We start from the raw sequence: 20861 nt of genomic DNA on the forward strand, positions 1-20861 counted from the left end.
CATTTGTCTTGATGACTGACAAATAGATTCAGCAACATGTCTCTCTTTTCAGCATGTCTTGTATTTCGAGTTCACAGTCGTTCTGTGAAGCAACTTATAGTTAAGAAAGGTTCAAAAATCTGCCACTTTATTTCTGTTTGGAACTTTCCTGGATAGAAGTCAATCACACCTGGAGAGGCTCAAGGTGAACAGTCAGTATGCAAAACATCCTTTGCATTATTTAGAATTAACTCAGAAGAAAATATTCCTCAATAACATTGACGTTTGTTTATTATTGATAACATAACCAATAAGACTGCTTTTAATTTTCATAAGCCGGCCTATAGGCTTCATGTTTATTCAATCACTTTATTCATGAAAAATATAATGTAGATCACAGGACTTTATTAATTCGATAGGCTTCAATGGAAATTGCAATATTTAACCTTCACTTATTGAGAAACAGAACTGCACAAACATCATGGACAGCTGGATTCAGACCTTGTGGTCCTGGAGCAAAGAGGCTTTACTGCAGACTGTATGTTTGCTTCACATTGTTAATTGATATCGTTATCATCAATGACCGAGGATCTTTTCTATTCTTGCAACAGGCAATCTTCCCTTGCAAGATGTCACCTGAGGAAAACAGAAACGTATCACTCCAAGCATGCAGAAGTAAGTGCCTAATGCGCAAAAAACAGCTACTTCAATGTGGATTAAAAATCTAATTTCCCCTCTGAAGAGTGTGGATTTTGAAATACGGCAGTACATTCAACATTATCATCCCGTACAAATTCAATAAATTTAAGGAATTACACAGAGTTGTTCCGAGTCACACCTCAAATATAAAAGTCACTTTCTTTGAATGACAATGGGTGAAATAAGAAATTAGGCAGGGAACGTGGGGGAAAATCATTCTGAAGGAGTTCTCTGACCAAAGCTCCCGTTGATTAGACAACTGTGATAAATTGGCTGTCACTGTCTGCAGAGGAAAGTCTAAAATCTGGATTTGCTTTAGGAAGCTGACGACAGTAGCCCTGTCCATCGTTGCTTCAAACGTCCATTCTTACAAAATACAGCAACTTCCATTCATAGTGAATACTTAATGGAATAAAACTTCCCGAGGTACTTCATACAAGGGCGGCACGGTAGCGCAGTGGTTAGCACTGTTGCTTCACAGCGCCAGGGTTCCAGGTTCGATTCCCGGATTGGCTCAACGTCCGTGCGGTTTCTGCACGTTCTCCCCGTGTCTGCGTGGGTTTCCTCCGGGTGCTCCGGTTTCCTCCCACAAGTCCCAAAAGACATGTTTGTTAGGTGATTTGGACATTCTGAATTCTCCCTCCGCGTACCCGAACAGGCGCCAGAGTGTGGCGACGACGGGATTTTCACAGTAACTTCATTGCAGTGTTAATGTAACCTACTTGTGACACTAATAAAGATTATCATTATAATTAGGAGGGGTACCAGGTCAAATTTATCACCTAGCCGCAGAAGGCGATATTAGGCTAGACGAACAAAACTTTAGTCAAAGAAGTAAGTGCTACGGAGCATCTTAAAGGAGGAAAGAGATCCGGGATGCGGAGAGATATATGATGGGGATTCTGGAGCTGAGGGCCTTTGTAGCTGAGCATGCTTAACATGTCACAAGTGGCACAGCGTAGTTATCTTGCGGAAGAGGAGAGGTTGTAAACAATGATCCCTTTAAAATTTAGCTGCTGTGCGTAACCAGCTTTTTTCACTGCAAAAGAAGCAAATGTGATGCAAGAAAAAAATATTTTCACACAGCGAGTGGTTCGGGTCTGGAATGCACTGCCTGGCAGCTACAGAATACTGAGAGGCCTGGACAGAGTGAACGTGGAGAGGGTGTTCCCACGAGTAGGAAAACCTAGAACCCGAGGGCACAGCCTCAGACTGAAGGGACGATCCTAGAAAACAGAGATGAGGAGGAATTTCTTCAGCCAGAGGGTGGTGAATTTGTGGAACTCTTTGCCGCAGAAGGCTGAGGAGGCCAAATCACTGAGTGTCTTTAAGACAGAGATAGAAAGGTTCTTGATTAATAAGAGGGTCAGGGGTTATGGGGAGAAGGCAGGAGGATGGGGATGAGAAATATATAAACCATGATTGAATTGCGGAGCAGACTCGATGGGCCAAATGGCCGAATTCGGCGCTTGAACAATTCTGCCAACCCCTTTAAAGTTCTTTGCACAGTCCCGGACTGCATGGTCGCTTGCTGGTTCCTCTGCACAGCCATAAAGCTTAGCGGGACCGTTGATTGATGGGCTGGAGAAGACCTGAGGGGATGGGGGAGGGGTTAGGACATAGGAAGATTTGAAAACAAGGATGAGAATTTTAAAGTCGAGGTATTACTTAATTGGGAGACAATGTCAGTCAGCGAGCATTGGGGAGGTGGGTGAGTGGAGCTTTGTATATATTAGGATGCGGGCAGCAAAGGTTTTGAGTGACCTCAAGGTTGTGGAGCGCAAAGATAGGAATGCTAGTCAGGACTAGTCAAGTCTAGAGGTAACAATGGCATGGATAAAGGATTCATCGGCACCAAGGGCAGAATCGGCCATTCTATTGTGGTGGAAATAGGTGTCTTGGCGATGCTGCGGGATTCTCCGTTGGCAGGATCCTCCGCTTCGCACCCATGCCCGCGTATTTTCCAACGCCATTGGTGGCCACAACGGGAAATCCCATTGGCCGGCGTAGGCGCACTGCGCCGGGAAACAGGACTGGCGGGACGGAGAATCCCGCCCCTGAAATATGTAGAGCGTTGTTACATATGCCCGGGAAAGTGCAGGGAATATGGAACCTGTATGGTGCACTATCAACATATCTTTCTCAGGAAGGTGCCTGCTAATTTAATTAATTTTATGTACATTCCAGTGTTTATTTATGAACTCAACACTCCCACAGTGTAACCTGTCTCTGGGTAGGAGAACATATCAAGATTTTCACAATTTTACAAACTTGGAAGTGGGATGACGAGATGCACCGAATTTCCCGATACACACAATTTGCAGATAGCAAACAGACTGATGTATTCAGCTGGCCAGACAGCGACACTGGAGGGAACAAAGGAGATAATGGGAAGGATTCTCCGCTGCACGATGCTGGCAGAGGGATCCGTAATCGGGCTGGAATTGAATCCTGGTTCCTGGCGCTGTGAGGCAGCAGCGTAGACCACTGTACCACCTGTGCCACTCCTCTATGTTCCTTTTTGTTTCCCCAACAGCTAAACAAGCTCATTTTAGCTCAACGTCTGATGTGGTTTGGGCTCCTGTAGACATTATGGGGCGGGATTCTCCGTCCCGCCGCACGCGTTTTCTGCTGCGGCTTGTCACCGGCCGACAGCGGGATCCTGCCAGTCGGCCACTGAGGTTTCCCATTGTGGGCGTCCCCGCGGCGTGGGAAAATCTGCGGGGCGTGGAGGATCCCGCCGACGGAGAATCTACGCAGCTGAGTTTAAATGGAAAATGCTCGAATGTCCTCCTGGTCTGGGAATAATATTCAATCCCGAGGACAAAAGCAAGATTCTCCGGATGTTGGAAATCTGAACAAAGGACAGAAAATGCTGGAATTGTCCAGTAGGACAGGCAGCATCTGTGGACAGAGAAGCGAGAGCTAATGTAATAGTACTAATAATAATAACAATCGCTTATTGTCACAAGTAGGCTTCAATGAAGTTACTGTGAAAAGCCCCTAGTCGCCTGTTCGGGGAGGCCAGTAGGGGAATTGAACGCATGCTGCTGCTTTGTTCTGCATTACAAGCCATCTGTTTAGCCCACTGTGCTAAACCAGCCCCTCCTGAAATAACTCGGCAGCTCGGTGGCGCATTGCTTAGCACTGCTGCCTCACGCGCCGAGGTCCCGAGTTCGATTCCAGCCCTGGGTCACTGCCCGTGTGGAGTTTGCACATTCTCCCTATGTCTGCCTGGGTCTCACCCCTCCCCCAACCCAAAGATGTGCAGGCTTGCTGGATTGGCCACGCTAAATTGCCCCTTAATTGGAAAAAATATAATTAGATTTTTAAATTTATTTTAAAAAAGAACAAAATAAGAGGCCCATTGCATACAATATTAAATATATATGTACATAAAATAATCTGCAATATACATTGAAGGTGATCGATAACAGAACCAAAGACAACACGAGGAGAAATCTTTTTTTTTGTCGGGTATTACAATCTGGAAAGCATCTGAAAGGCGGTGGAGGCAGATTAAATCATGGCTCTCAAAAGTACCTGGAGGGGAAAATAATGCATGGCTCCTGGGTGGGGGAGTGCAATCAGCTGAAGTGTTCTTGCGGAGAGCTCAATGGACCAAATAACCTCCTTCTGCGGTGCAACCAATCTATGATTCCCTCAGCTTCGGCCGATAGCAAAGCAAATACCGCAATGCTCTTCAGAGCGAGCTTCTTTGTGCATAACCATTTCACCCCGGGAACCCCTTAAAAAAAAAAGCAACCTCGGGACAACAGACTGGATAGTTTTAGATAGTGTCAGTTGTCCGGATCGTTGGTTGTGGCAGACTGAACTCGCTGTCACGCTCGGGAGATCAGGACTCATGCGTCGCAGAGAAAAATGGCAATTGACATGTCGAGATGAGTGCCAATAATGACTAAACGTCAGTGACCCTCAGGAATTGCTTTTCCGGTTTGCTTTTGCAGATAAATGAAGTGAAATTGAGATCATGTAAAATTCAACCAATCTCTATTTACACATCTAGAATCATCGAATTTACATCGCAGGAGGCCATTCGGCCCATCGAGTCTGCACCGACCCTTGAAAAGAGCACCCTACTCTAGCCCACACCTCCACCCCGTTCCCCACAACCGAGTAACCCCACCGAACCTTCTTGGACACCAAGGTTAATTTAGCGTGGCCAATCCGCTTAACCTGCACATCTTTGGACTGTGGGAGCACCTGGAGGAAACCCACGCAGACACGGCGAGAACGTGCAGACTCCGCACAGACAGTGACCCATCTGGGAATCGCACCTGGGACCCTGGTGCTGTGAATCAACAGTGCTAACCACTGTGCTACCGTGCCGCCCTTGCAATGCAGCATCATTTGCCATCGTTATGGGTTTTAACTATATCATACTGCAAAATTTCCACCTTCGGTATCATTTTACACTTCCTTCCATTTGAAATGATAAACAAAATGCGTGAGTGAATGATATGCAAAATTACTGCTCATTAGCAGATGGCTATCAGAATAATATGGGGACAACAAAACACTTATCAGCAAAGCTAAACTCTGTTGACATAATTGCTTAATAATTGCTTAATTATGGTAGAATAATGAAATGCATTTTGCTCCTTTTAGAAGTTTTTTCCACAGTTGTACTTTATCTGAACCCTCAATCAAGAAACAATAAACAGTGGCAATAGGTTGCTGCAAATCGTGCAAAAATCTTTAAAGTAAATCAGTTAAAGACACAGTGCAAGAACACATTCTTCTGCTTCTGAAATATACCATCCAGCTGATGGATAAGAAACTCCACAGTTGATTTTGATGCCAGTGTCTCCACTCCCACACGCCACAATGTAAATATGGACTATTGATTAATAAGTGGATCAGGGGTTATGGGGAGAAGGAGGAGAACGGGGATGAGAAACATATCGGCCCTGATTGAATGGCGGAGCAGACTCGATGGGCCGAATGGCCTCATTCTGCTCCTCTGTTTTATGGACTTTTATTTAAAGCATGTGTTTTACTTTCTACGTCACACATACACCCATAGATTTGTGGTAAACCTTTGTTTCATACTAAATAAAATTATATTAGAACATAATCATTATGGACAGGGCAGAGGCAGAATTCAAACATATCAAGCAAAATGAAAATTAGCTCATCAAACGACAGGATCTATAACCATGTCCTAAAAGCATGAAAAATTCAGCTCACTGTACAAGAGCTCAGATTCTCATTCCAATTCCACGAGCTATGATAGAATAGAATAGAATCTCTACAGTGCAGAACGAGGCCATTCGGCCCATCGAGTCTGCACCGACCCTGGGAAAAAGTACCCTACCTAGACCCATGCCCCGACCCTCATCCCGTAGCCCCACCTAAACCTTTGGACACTAAGGGGCAATTTAGCATGGCCAATCCACCTAACCTGCACATCTTTGGACTGTGGGGGGAAACCGGAGCACCCGGAGGAAACCCACGCACACACGGGGGAGAACGTAAAAACTCCACACAGCCACCCAAGGCTGGAATCGAACCCGGGTCCCTGGCGCTATGAGACACTGTGTCACCGTGCTGTCCCATCCTGAAGTAAGGGGTGGTTACAGTTTACAATGTGGCTGCTATGAATCTTGGATGAATCCCGCTTCACACCTTATTTCCCACCTCCAGCAGCTGTAACTAGATCTTATCAACACATGGGCGAACTGAACATCTTACCTTCTGTGTTTGGCACAAGACCGGCTGAAAATTGCCCCTTAAAAGTTTAGCGTTAATGAAGGTGTTTTAACTCATTCGCAACATGCTGAACATCAGTCGGATCTCTATTTTGTGTTACCTTTCTAGGATTGTCACAATTAAAAATCCGTTTTGCTGCACAGACTGGAACATGAAAGGTCTGTGATCTCTGGAGTGTGCCTAATGAGTTTGACCTCAACTGGGACCGCAGTAATAACAGCCTGATTATCCTCATTTGGTTTCGGGCTGAGTGGGGGAATCTGCCGAAGCTCTTGGATTGCAATCTAGCAAAACCTACTGGAAAGACACAGCTGTGGAGGGGGCTCAGCTGGGGTATTCCCAAGCTGATATTCAGGTCAGACATTAAGATGAAGAGTCCCCCAGGTGACAGGGCATCAATGTGGAATAAATGCCTCTGGGAGAGGATGCGGGAGAAAAAAAAACTACTGTAAATTTAGAGGAAGAAATGTCACCAATCTAGGTCTCTATGTGGATTCACAGGATTGTTACAACGCAGGAGGAGGCCATTCGGCCCATCGTGTCAGCACCAGCTCTCCAAATCAGCATCATGACTCAGTGCCACTCCCCTGCCTTATCCAGGTGCCCCTGCACATTGTTTCTATTCAAGTAATCATCTAATACCTCCTTAAATATCCCAGTTAACGCTGCCTCCTCCATACTTCTTTTGCACGAAAAAAGCGGTTTACTGGGCAGCACGGTAGCCTTGTGGATAGCACAATTGCTTCACAGCTCCAGGGTCCCAGGTTCGATTCTGGCTTGGGTCACTGTCTGTGTGGAGTCTGCACATCCTCCCCGTGTGTGCGTGGGTTTCCTCCGGGTGCTCCGGTTTCCTCCCACAGTCCAAAGATGTGCAGGTTAGGTGGATTGGCCATGATAAATTGCCCTTAGTGTCCAAAATTGCCCTTAGTGTTGGGTGGGGTTACTGGGTTATGGGGATAGGGTGGCGGTGTTGACCTTGGGTAGGGTGCTCTTTCCAAGAGCCGGTGCAGACTCGATGGGCCGAATGGCCTCCTTCTGCACTGTAAATTCTATGATAATCTATGATAATCTACTAGCAACTAGATTTTAAATGGATCACTGTTTACAGCCTGCTCCCCTCCCCAAGGTATCTACGCTGAGCCAATTGTGGCATGTTAAGCATCCCTGACTGCAATAGCTTCCTCATTGGTTGCCTTGCCTTCAGCCGCAAAGGCCCCAAGCCCGATGTCCCCGAAAGCAGCGGTGCATAAAGCGGGAAATTCTGTTCGACAGTGGCCGGACCAGAAGATCCAGCAGGAATGCCTCGAAACACGCGGCGGCAGGCTCGGAAAATCCCGCCTGTTGCGTGAAAAGGATTTTTCTCACATCACATTTGTTTCTTCTGCAAATCACTTTAAATCTGTGCCCTCTCGTTCTTGATCCTTCTACCAGCAGCAGCAGTTCTCCCCGTCTACTTTGTGCAGCCTCCTCATGATTTTGAACATCTCTATCAAGTCTCCTCACAGCCTTCTTCGCTCCAAGGAGAAAAGTCCCAGTCGCTCCAATCTATCCTCAAAACTGAAGCTTCTCGCCCCATGGAACCATTCTTGTAAACCTCTTCCACATTCTCTCCAACGTGTCAACATCTTTCCGATAGTGTGGAGCCCCAGGGGCGAAATTCTCCGTAATCGTCGCGATGTCCGCCGACCGGCACCAAAAACGGCGCAAATCAGTCCGGCATCGCGCCGCCCCAAAGGTGCGGAATCCTCCGCATCTTGAGCGGCCGAGCCCTAACCTTGAGGGGCTGGGCCGGCGCCGGACTGATTTCCGCCCCGCCAGCTGGCGGGAAAGGCCTTTGGTGCCCCGCCAGCTGGCGCGGAAATGACATTTCCGTACGGTGCATGCGCGGGAGCGTCAGCGGCCGCTCATGGCACCCCCACGCATGCGCAGTGGAGGGGACCGTGGCGAAGGCGGAAGGGGAAGAGTGCCCCCACGGCACAGGCCCGCCCGCGTATCGGTGGGCCCCGGTCGCGGGCCAGGCCACCGTGGGGGCACCCCCCGGGGCCAGATCGCCCCGTGCCCCCCTCAGGACCCCGGAGCCCGCCCGCGCCGCCTTGTCCCGCCGGTAAGAGAGGTGGTTTAATCCACGCCGGCGGGACAGGCATTCTAGCAGCGGGACTTCGGCCCACCCGGCACGGAGAATCGCCGGGGGGGGGGGGCCCGCGAACCGGCGCGGTGCGATTCCCGCACCTGCCGAATCTCCGGTGCCGGAGAATTCGGCAACCGGCGGGGGCGGGTTTCACGCCAGCCCCCGGCGATTCTCCGTCCCGGCGGGAGGGGTCGGAGAATCTCGCCCGAGAAATGTACACAATATTCCAACTGAGGTCACATTAGTTCAATCAGCACAACGTTGCTCTTGCGCCCCATCACCCTATTAATAAAGCTCAGGGATAAAGCCCAGGATACTCTCTGTTTTATTAACTCTTCTCTCCGCCTGTCCTACCCTCAATGATCAAGGCACATATACTCCCTCTACTCCTGCACCCCTTTAAGAATTTTACCCTTTGTTTTATATTGTCTCTCCATGTTCTTCCTGCCAAAATGCATCACCTCCCACTTCTCCACATTGAACTTCATCTGCCGCCTCTCTGCCCACTCTACCAACCTGTCTACATCCTTTTGAAGTTCCACACTGTCCTCTTCACAGTTTACAATACTTCCACGTTTTGTATCATCCGCAAACTTTGAAATTGTCCTCTTCACACCAAGATATAGATCATTAACGCACCAGTGTGCAGAGATAGATTTTTTTAAAATAACCCACAGATGAAAATTTTATATTTCTCTGAATTTCTCTCCTTCCAATTTCAGAGGGCTGTCGCCCTGTGCATCTTGTGGGTTTTGTAATGAGTGCAGGATGTGTTCCAGATTGTGGATGGCTTGACTTCAAACACAGAGTAGGTTGTGGGAGGGATGGATATGTGTCCCAGTCACTGTGCTCTGCTGGATTCTGTTCGACTGTTAGTTCATAGAATTTACAGTGCAGAAGGAGGCCATTCGGCCCATCGAGTCTCCACCGGCTCTTGGAAAGAGCACCCTACCCAAGGTCCACACCGCCACCCTATCCCCATAACCCAGTAACCCCACCCAACACTAAGGGCAATTTTGGACACTAAGGGCAATTTATCATGGCCAATCCACCTAACCTGCACATCTTTGGACTGTGGGAGGAAACCGGAGCACCAGGAGGAAACCCACGCACACACGGGGAGGATGTGCAGACTCCGCACAGACAGTGACCCAAGCCGGAATCGAACCTGGGACCCTGGAGCTGTGAAGCAATTGTGCTATCCACAATGCTACCGTGCTGCCCACTAAACTATAACTACCTTTTATTGTCACAAGTATGAAGTTACTGTGAAAAGCCCCTAGTTGCCACATTCCGGTTCCTGGTCGGTAAGCTGTTGCGAGAATTGAACCCGCGCCGCTGGCCTTGTTCTGCATCATAAACCAGCTGTCTAGCCCACTGAGCTAAGCCTGCCTCTAGACATTCTTCCCGTGTCTGCGTGGGTTTCCTCCGGGTGCTACGGTTTCCTCCCATCGTCCAAAGATGTGCAGGTTAGGTGGATTGGCCATGCTAAATTGCCCCTTAGTGTCCAAAGGTTAGCTGTCATTATAGTGTTACGTGGATAGGGCGGGGGAGTGGGCCTAGGTAGGACGCTCTTTCAGAGGGTCGGTGCAGATTTGATAGGCCGAATGGCCTCCTTCTGCACTGTATGGATTCTATGGATATGGATTCTATGGAAAACTCCTTTTACATTTTTGCTGAGAAATCTAATGTCGGTGCGGACAACATTGGGCTTCAAGGACATGCTGCCTACATTCAAACTGCGCAACATTCAGTGTCCAGTCTGACCCCGGAAGAATGGGCATTTCTATAACGTACCTGTGGACCAACAGCTTGCTGGATAAGTCACCCTATTGACAAGAAAAGGGACAAGGGGAGAAACCCGAAGGGGATAAATGAACTAAATGCAACTCTGACAAATTCCATTTGTTACTGGCAAGAGAATAATAAATGTGTTCGGGTTTCATGGAGGCAATCAGCATCATGGAGAATTAATGGGTGCAATACAGCAGTAACGAGATGTATTAGTTAAAGCAACACGATGGTGATTTATGTGCAGCGGTTGATACATGAAGGCTGCTTTGAAAATAACATTGCAAATCTAATAGCAATTAAGAGAAAATTAAAACTCTGATATTATTGTATGCTCAGTGTGGTTGACAGCTTGCCATCAATACTCAGATAATTTTTATTTATTTGGTCTTGGGATGTGAGTCTTGCTGACCAGGCCAGCATTGCTAGCCCATGCCTAATCACCCCTGAGAAGGTGGTGTTGAGCTGGCTTTTTTGAACTGCTACAGTCGATGTGCGACGGGTACTCCCAATAGCAGAGTGGTTGGATACAGTAGCGTATAGTCAAATCCTTTGGTGACTAATATCGTAACGCATAGGATTACATCGGTTACATTTTTCCCCTTCTTTCGTAGACTTTGGGCGTCGTTGACAAAGGTCGGAATTCTCCGGCCGTTCGCTGGCAGTGGGATTGTTTGGTTTTGCTGGTAGTGCGCCCCTGCTCACGGGCTTCCCTGCGGAAGGGCGTGGCTTCATCGACAGCAGCGGGAGCAGAGAATCCCTCCTCCAGCGAACGGCGCGCCCCCTCCGGGAAACACGCGGCTGGGAGGTCGGAGAATTCTGTCCAAGGCCAGAGTTTCTCGCTGGAACGACGGAGGTTGAGCGGTGACCTGATAGAGGTGACCAAGATTATGAGTGGCATGGACAGAGTGGATAGTCAGAAGCTCTTTCCTAGGGTAGGAGAGTCAAGTACTGGGGACATAGGTTTAAAGTGCGTGGGGAAAAGTTTGGAACAGATGTGCGAAGCAGGTTTTTTACACAGGTGCTAAATATATGGAATGCACTGCCTGGGGAGGTGCTGGGAGCAGGTACGATAGTGGCATTTAAGGGGCATCTAGACAAATATATGAATAGGGTATACGGACTCCGTAAGTGCAGACACTTTTAGTTTAGGCAGGTACCATGGTTGATGCAGGCTTGGAGGGCCGAAGGGCCTGTTCCTGTGCTGTATTGTTCTTTGATGCCCATCCCTAATTGAGTCAACCACGCTAACTGTGAATCTGCAGACCCACGTAGGCCAGACCAGAAAAGAATGGCAGATTTCCATCCCCGATACTAAACCAGATGGGTTTCAGCCACTATTGATGATAGCTTTATGGTTCCCATTCCTGAGAATAGCTTTATATTCCAGATTTCATTCACTGAATTTAATCCCGACAGCTATCGCGGTGAACCCATGGCCCCATCACGTGACATTACCACTGTGCCACTGCCTGAATAGACTATACAACACAGAAACATGAGCTTAAATCCCACCACAGCAGCTGGGGAATTTGAAGTTAATTAAATAAATCTGGAACAAAAATCTGGCATCAATAATAGTGAGCCTACCAGGCTGTTGTAAATCCCCATCTCGTTCTCCAGTGGCCTTCTGCAATCTGATCTATCTGTGACCCCAGAGCCACAACAATGCGGTTGACGCTTAAATAGCCAGGAAGTTACTCAGTTCTATCAAATCATTACTGTAATAAGAGTTGGATGTTGCCTCATCATTGCTTCGAGCTTACCAGAGCTAAATATATGCAGACACGTCCTTGGCCCAACCATCTTTCGCTGCTTCTACAATGACCTTCCTGCATCATAAGGGAATCTTCGCTGCTGACTGCAGAGTTGCGCCTCCTCAGATAATGAAGCAATTCATATCAGCAAACAAAACCTAGACACCATTCAGACCTGTACTAATGAGTCAAAGTAACATTCGTTGCATGCAATTGCCAGGAAATGACCAGCTTCAAAAAGAGTGAATCTAATAACTTTCCCTTGATATTGAATGGCATTTCCATCAGTCAATCCCCCACCATGAACCTTCTGGGGGGGGGTTACCATTGAACAAAGACTAAACTGGAATACTGTGGCCAAACAAACAGTACTGAGGTGGGAATTCTGTGGCAAGTAGCTCACCTCCTTATTCCTGAAGCCTATCCGCTATGTCAAGGCACAAGTCAGGAGTGCGATGGAATAGTCTCCATTTGCCTGGATGAGTGCAGCTCCAACAACACTCCATAAGCTTGACACCATCTGAAGGGGTTAAAACCATTGAATGCAGCAGAGATTCCCTGTGAATTGAGTACAACTGAGTTCCCCTGGGAAGCTCCTGTGAAGTTCCCAAGCTGCAAATAGGCTGTACAAACAAGATGAACAATGGACAAGCGGATGGGAACTTTGATAATTCACAAGGAGGTACAAATATCAGTCAAGGACCCCAGATGTGTGGTTGCTGATAGTTTAATAATGTAGACGTGCCTTGTTAGTGATTGCAATTAGGCAAGTGTATAGATGCAGTAATTGGTTAAATATATTCATGTATATAGAGTGTGATAAGTAGGGAAACTAATTGTAATAGGTTAAAGATAATAGTACATTTAGTGTCCACCTTTAATTGGTATATGCAACTAACGGTGAGACAATGCAAAGGTATAAGACTTGATATAATGTATTATTTGGGGAGTCCATACATCATATTGTGGACACGGCTCCCCTGCACGTTTGAATAAATCTCTGAAAGACTAATTCTATCTACGTCTGGTCTCTTGAGTTGAGGAACAAAATCAATGAGGCTGGGACAGCCGGTAGTTCCCCTACCACCACCCAGGACAAGCAGCCGCTTGATTGGTACCCGATCCATCACCTTAATAATAATAATTATTATTATTATTGTCACAAGTAGGCTTACATTAATACTGCAATAAAGTTACTGTGAAAAGCCCCCAGTTGCCACACTCCGGCGCCTGTTTGGGTACACGGAGGGAGAATTCAGAATGCCCAATTCACCTAACAGCACGTCTTTCGGGACTTGTGGGAGGAAACCGGAGCACCCGGAGGAAACTCACGCAGACACAGGAAGAACGTGCAGACTCCGCACAGAGAGTGACCCAAACTGGGAATCGAACCTGGGACCCTGGCGTTGTGAAGCCACAGTGCTAACCATTGTGCATGCATTCATTTCCTCCACCACTGACATGCATTGTGTACAATCTCCACGATGTATTGCACCAAGGCGCCTTTGACAGAATCTTTCAAACTGTGACCTCCACCACTGAGAAGGGCAAGGGCGCACGGAACACTACCACCCTCAAGTTACCCTCCAGTTCACATGTCAGCCTGGAGTGGAAATATAGTGTTGCTCCATCACTACTGGGTCAAAATCCTGCAGCTCCTACTCAACAGCACAGTGGGAGTACCTGCACTATACTGACTGCAGAGGTTAAAGATGGTGGCTCACCACCTTCTTAAGGGCAATTAGGGATGAACAATAAATGCTGACCTTGATTGAGATGTCCCCATCCCAGGAACAAAGGAAAAAAAAGTTAGGGTAAGATACACAATTAACCGACTGTGAACCTGAGTGATGGCCTGGATTTTGCACTAAATCTCTGACATGGGTCTTGAACCTACAACATTCCAGCTCAGGGGTGAGAATGCTTCTAAGACACAACTGACAAGGTGTTTCTTGTGTGCAAGCGGCTTTGTTTGTCCACATGCGACAGTGACTAAATTCAAAAGTAATTCACTCGCTGTGAAATAAGAAGTTATGCTTTTGTCGGCACGGTGGCACAGTGGTTAGCACTACTGCCTCACAGTGCCAGGGACCCGAGTTCGATTCCAACCTTGGGTCACAGTCCAAAGATGTGCAGATTAGGTGGGGTTACGGGGACAGGGCAGGGGAGTGGGGCCTGGATGGAGTGCTCTTTCGGAGGGTTGTTAACGCGATGGGCCGAGTGTCCTCATTCTGCACTGTGGTGATTCTATGATTCTATAAAGGTCTGTGTGGAGTTTGTACGTTCTCCCAGTGTCTACATCGGTTCCCTCCGGGTGCTCCGGTTTCCTCCCACAGTCACATAGAAGGGCAGGTTAGGTGGATTGGCCACGTTAAATTGCTCTGTAATGTCCAGGGATGTCCAGGTTAGGTCACGGGGATAGGGCAGGTGGGCGGGGGAGTAGACCTGGTAGAGCGCTCTTTCGGAGGATTGATGGGCCGAATGGCCTCTTTATGCACTATAGGGATTCTTATGTTCCAGCTATTGGGGAGGAGGCGAAAGTAGAATTGGTTCAAAGCAAGGTGAAAGGTTAGATTATATAAAAGGGAAGTATTAGAGAAGCGAGTTAAAGAAAATGAGGGCAAGCCTTAGGACTTGAAAGGATATCTGTAAAGATTTGGAGATATGTGGCGGATCAAATATGCGGGGGCCTCAAAATTGCAGAGTAGAATTTCCTGTGGTATCGCAACTGATAAGAATTCATGTCCATTTATATGTGGATTCCGTCTACGCAAATTAAAGTCGAAATTTCCTGTACATGCAATTAGACTTGACCAAACTGTGTGATTTAAACATAATGATGTACTGAATGGTTCCAACACTGTCCCCAGCTCATTGAAATTAGAATTTGGAACTAAGTCAGTATCCCATGACACAATATCATCCGTTAACGAATTAATAAACTTCTTTAAACAAGCTGTGGATTAATGTTGATGCTATTAAGTTTGAACTATGGACATGTCCACGATCTCAAGGTTAGGGATACTTGTTTTTTACTGAATGTGCAAAAATCCATTCATGAGTGTTACATTTTACCCTGTTTTTACCTATATTGTACCTCATTTAATTAATGCAATCAATAGCATTTTAATTATACGGTGGATGTCACAACACATCAGGTTATCCAAGCCCTAATATTTACTTCAAATTAACATTTCCTGATCTCCCATTGGAAACCTATCGCCACGGGGAAATATACATTAATATTCATTTAATTAAACAGAAATATAACAGTGAAAACACAGAGCAATTATGGAGGAAATATGTATTTATAATCCGAACGCTTCGTTCTGTCTAATGGATTATAATTAAGGTCCTATAGTGTCCTTTCACAAATTTAAATTTCAAATGCAGTAATTATGTCAATCTGTACTGTGGCATATACACGTCCAAAATAAAATGTGCTAAAATGTATTCACTGAAAATCAAAGCAAGGCTTTTAATTTTCCATGCAGATTATGCCATAAATAAAGCATCTTTATTTGTAAACCTCATTATTAGAATTGTTTAGTGTTTGTGTTAGCAGCTGCTTTGGTGTATATTTACACTGTCCTTTACACTGACCCCCGGGGCAATTGATGTGAAATTTGGTGCCGTCACATAGAATTTACAGTGCAGAAGGAGGCCATTCGGCCCATCGAGTCTGCAACCGGCTCTTGGAAAGAGCACCCTACCCAAGGTCCACACCTCCACCCTATCCCCATAACCCAGTAACCCCACCCAACACTAAGGGCAATTTTGAACACGAAGGGCAATTTAGCATGGCCAATCCACCTAACCTGCACATCTTTGGACTGTGGGAGGAAACCGGAGCACCCGGAGGACACCCACGCTGACACGGGGAGAACGTGCAGACTCCACACAGGCAGTGACCCAAGCCGGGAATCGAAACTGGGACCCTGGAGCTGTGAAGCAATTGTGCTAACCACCATGCTACCGTGCTGCCCTGTCACGAATGGTGCTGAGCATTGTGCGGTCATCTGCAAACAACCCACTTCTGACCTTATGGTGGAAGGCAGGTCATTGATGAAGCAGCTGAAGATGGTTGGGCCTAGGACACTAACCTGATGACCTGCTGCAGTGATGTCCTGGAGCTGATTGACCTCCAACCACCACAACCATCTTCCTTTGTGCCGGGTATGACTCCAACCAGCAGAGAGTTTCCCCCCTGATTCCCATTGACTCCAGTTTAGCTCGGGCTCCTTGATGCCATTTTCAGTCAAATGCTGCCTTGATGTCAAGGGCAGTCACTCTCACCTCACCTCTGGCATTCAGCTCTTTTGTCCATGTTTGAATCAAGGCTGTAATGAGGTCAGGAGCTGAGTAACCCTGGTGGAACCCAAACTGAGCATCTGTGAGCAGGTTATTGCTGAAAAGTGCCGCTTGATAGCACTGTTGATGACTCCTTCCATCACTTTACTGATGATTGAGAGTAGACTGATAGGCCGGTAATTGGCTGGATTGGATTTGTCCTGTTTTGTGTACAGGACACACCTGGGCAATTTTCCACATTGCTGGGTAGATGCCAGTGTTGTAGCTGTATTGGAACAGCTTGGCTAGGGGTGCAGCAAGTACTGGAGCACAAGTCTTCAGTACTATTGCCGGGATATTATCAAGACCCATAGCCTTTGCAGTATCCAGTGCCTTCAGCCATTTCTTGATATCACCTGGAGTGAATCGTACTGTCTGAAGTCTGACATCTGTGATGCTGGGGACCTCTGGAGGAGACCAAGATGGATCATTCACCCGGCACTTCTGGCTAAAGATTATTGCGAATGCCTCAGCCTTGTCCTTTGCACAGATGTGCTGGGCTCCTCCATCATTGAGGATGGAGATATTTGTGGAGCTTCCTCCCCCAGTGAGTTGTTTAATGGTCCCCCACCATTCACGGCTGGATGTGGCAGGACTGAAGAGCTTCGCTCTGTCTATTACCTGCTGCTTATGCTGTTGCCACACCAGTAGTCCTGTGTTGTAGCTTCACCAGGTTGAAACTTCATTTTTCGGGATGCCTGATGTTGCTCCTGGCATGCTCTCCGGCACTCTTCATTGAACCAGGGTTGATCGCTGGCTTGGGGGTAATGGTAGAGTTTGGGATGTGCGGGGCCATGAGGTTGCAGAGTGTGGCTGAGTGCAATTCCACTCCTGCTGATGGCCCACAGCACCTCATGGATGCCCAGTCTTGGGTTGCTGGATCTGTACGAAGTCTATCCCATGTAGCAAGGTGGTAGTGCCACACAACACGATGGAGGGTATCCTCAATCTGAAGACAGGATTTTGTCTCCACGAGGACAGTGCGGTGGTCACTTCCACTGATGCTGTCATGGACAGACGCACCTGCGGCAGGCAGGTTGGTGAGGATGAGGTCAACTTTGTTTTTCCCTCTTGTTGGTTCCCTCACCACCTGCTGCAGTCCCAGTCTAGCAGTTATGGCCTTTAGGACCTGGCCAGCTCGGTCTGTGGTGGTACCACCGAGACACTCTTGATGATGGACATTGATGTCCCCCACCCAGCACATATTCTGCACCCTTGCCACCCTCAGTGCTTCCTCCAAGTGGTGTTCAACATGGAGGAGCACTGACTCATCAGCTGATGGTGGACGGTACGTGGTAATCAGCAGGGGGTTTCCTTGCCCATGTTTAACCTGAAGCCATGAGACGTCATGGGGTCCAGATTCGATGTTGAGGACTCCCAGGGCAACCCCCTCCCGACTGTACCCCACTGTGTCGGCCCCTCTGCTGGGTCTGTCCTGCCGGTGAGCCAGGACATACCCAGGAATGGTGATAGTGGTGTCTGGGACATTGTCTGTAAGGTGTGATTCTGTGAGTGTGACTATGTCAGACTGTTGTTTAACTAGTCTGTGAGACAGCTCTCCCAACTTTGGCCCAAGATCCCAGATGTTAGTAAGGAGGACTTTGCACGGTCGGCAGGGCTGGGTTTGCCGTTGTCATTTCTGGTGGTCCATCCGGTTTCATTTCTTTTTTGTGTTTTTGTAGCGGATGAATACAACTGAGTGGCTTGCTGGGCCATTTCAGAGTCAACCACATTGCTGTGGGTCTGGAGTCACATGTAGGCCAGACCGGGTAAGGACGGCAGATTTCCTTCCCTGAAAGACGTTAGTGAACCAGATGTTTTTAACGACAATGGTTTCATGGTCATCATTAGACTTATATTCCAGATATTTTATTGAGTTTAAATTCCACCACCTACCGTGGTGGGAATCGAACCCGGGTCCCCAGATCATTATCCTGGGTCTCTGGGTTACTAGTCCAGTGACAATGCCACTCTGCCACCACCTCCCCATTATCATAGAATTTACAGTGCAGATGGAAGACATTCGGCCCATCGAGTCTGCTCCGGCCCTTAGAAAGAGCACCCTACTTAAGCCCCACGCCTCCACCCTATTCCCGTAACCCAGTAACCCCACCTAACCTTTTTGGACACAAAGGGCAATTTATCATGGCCAATCCACCTAACCTGCACATCTTTGGACGGAGGGAGGAAACCGGAGCACCCGGAGGAAACCCATCGCAGACACAGGGAGAAGGTGCAAACTCGCACAGACAGTAACCCAAGCCGGGAATCGAACCTGGGACCCTGGAGCTGTGAAGCAACAGTGCTAACCACTGTGCTACCGTGCTAGCAACTGGCAGTATCTCAGGGTTACACCATTTTCTAGCACAAAGCAGCAACATAATTGCATTATAGGCAAGAGAAGATCAAAGTCTATATGATTTCATAGATTTCATAGAATTTACAGTGCTGAAGGAGGCCATTCGGCCCATCGAGTCTGCACCGGCTCTTGAAAAGAGCACCCTACCCAAGATCCACACCTCCACCCTATCCCCATAACCCAGCAACCCCACCCAACACTAAGGGCAATTTTGGCCACTAAGGGCAATTTAGAATGGCCAATCCACCTAACCTGCACATCTTTGGACTGTGGGAGCTGTGAAGTAATTGTGCTATCCACAATGCTACTGTGCTGCCGTGCTGGAATGATGTACCATTCCAAGCCATCCTCTGGTCTCCTTTCTACTATTCTCGACCCAACAGCCTTCCATCTCCTGCCTAGTCAGTATTCAGTCTCTCTTTTTTAAGAGAAACACCAATATTTTTATCCCTCCGGCCGGTAATCTGTTTCATAATTCCATCATTATTTTCTCATCAAATTCTGTAATCTTCCTTCACTAGCAACTGCTGCGCTTGAGATGATTGTCATGTTGAATGTGGAATTTTCCAACCCTTGTAAAGGTAGAATTATTATAAATTCTTCTGAAAGGTAATTTAGATGGTAGTTTGAGACTAAAGGGAATGAGGTTAGGGGCGGTGGGGGGGGGGGGGGTTGTGAGGAACCCAGAGGGTGGTGAGGGTCTGGAACGCACTGTCTGGGAGGGTGGGAGAGGCGGGTTGCCTCACATCCTTTAAAAAGCACCTGGGAGAGCACTTGGCACACCAGAACGTTCAAGACTGTGGGCCAAGTGCTGCCAAATGCGATTAGGTAGGTCGGCCAGGTGTTTTTCATGTGTCAGTGCAGACTTTATGGGCGAAGGGCCTCTTATGCACTGTGATTCTGTGATAAGTAAGCGAAAGTATAACCGGAAAAAGTAAGGGGGCTTATCAGGAAGGAATCATAGAGTGATTTGATGCATTAAATGAAAAACAAACCAAGATAGAGGAACCTTCAGAAGCCAAGGGTGCCCCAAAGCACTTTCCAGCCAATTAACTTTCAAGTGTAGTCACTGCTGTCACATTCGAAATGCGGCAGCCAATTTGAACATGGCAAGATCCCCAAAAAACAAGGCAATAATAGCCAGATAATCTGTCTGGGTGTTGACTGAGGGATAAATATTGTTCAGAACACCAAGAAGAACTCTTCTGCTCTACTTTGAATAATGCCCCGGGATCTCTTACAGTCAGTTCAGGAGGCAGTCAGAGCATTGGTTTGATGCCCATCTGAAAGACAGCACATTTCGCAAGGCACATACACTCAGCACAGAAGTGTCAGCCTCGATTATGCGCTCAGATTTCAATGCTCCTGACTGAAGAGACAAGGGTGCTAACCGCAGAGTCAAACATAGCACATTCAGCAATTTTTCTACTGTCAAACACTGTATGATTCCATTGCGATAAAATAATAATTATGCAAAAAAATAAACTGCAATAATAATGCTCATTTAGCCAAGTTGACCAGGGAGGTGTTCCCAAGTCCAAAGCCACATGATTTCAAACTGGAGCCCGGAGGTCTGAAACGATTCCAGAGACGTGCAGACTCATCAGATTAGTGCTGTCTGGATGGGCACATAGTGTGGAATAAAAACAAGACTTGCATTGTTATACCACCCTTAAATGAGCACCGGAAGTCTCAAAGTGCTTTACCGCAAATTAATCAGTTTTGAAATGCAGTCACTGTTAAAATGTGGGGAACACGTCAGCCAATTGGCACACAGCGAGATCCCACAAACAGCAATTTGACGTTGAATCAGTCTTTATGAGTGAGGGATGTATGTTGGCCAGGACACTGGGAATAACTGCCTTGCTCTTCTTCCAAACAGTGTTATTGGACCAATCTGACAAACAGCACCTTCGACGGTGCAGTACCTCCTCAGCACTACACGAGTGTGTCTGCCTAGACTTTTGCATTCAATCCTGGAGTGGACCTGAACACGCAGCCTTTTGACGGAGAGGTGAGGGTGATACTACAGCATCAAGAATTCTCGACATTATAACTTCTGTAT

At 47.3% G+C, this 20861-nt stretch overlaps 1 protein-coding gene across 3 annotated transcripts in view; it reads right to left on the reverse strand.

Moving 5' to 3' along the window:
* Positions 1-252: 252 nt before the first annotated feature.
* prmt3 (protein arginine methyltransferase 3) overlaps positions 253-20861 on the reverse strand; it is a 306241-nt gene continuing 285632 nt past the window's right edge. For all 3 annotated transcript variants that reach the window (XM_072466697.1, XM_072466696.1, XM_072466698.1), the window contains one exon: positions 253-615. In XM_072466697.1, coding sequence (XP_072322798.1) covers positions 506-615 — 110 coding nt within the window. In that variant the 3' untranslated portion in view covers positions 253-505. The remainder of the gene's footprint in view (positions 616-20861) is intronic.

Source organism: Scyliorhinus torazame, chromosome 10, assembly GCF_047496885.1.
Source record: "Scyliorhinus torazame isolate Kashiwa2021f chromosome 10, sScyTor2.1, whole genome shotgun sequence".
NCBI lineage: Eukaryota > Metazoa > Chordata > Chondrichthyes > Carcharhiniformes > Scyliorhinidae > Scyliorhinus > Scyliorhinus torazame.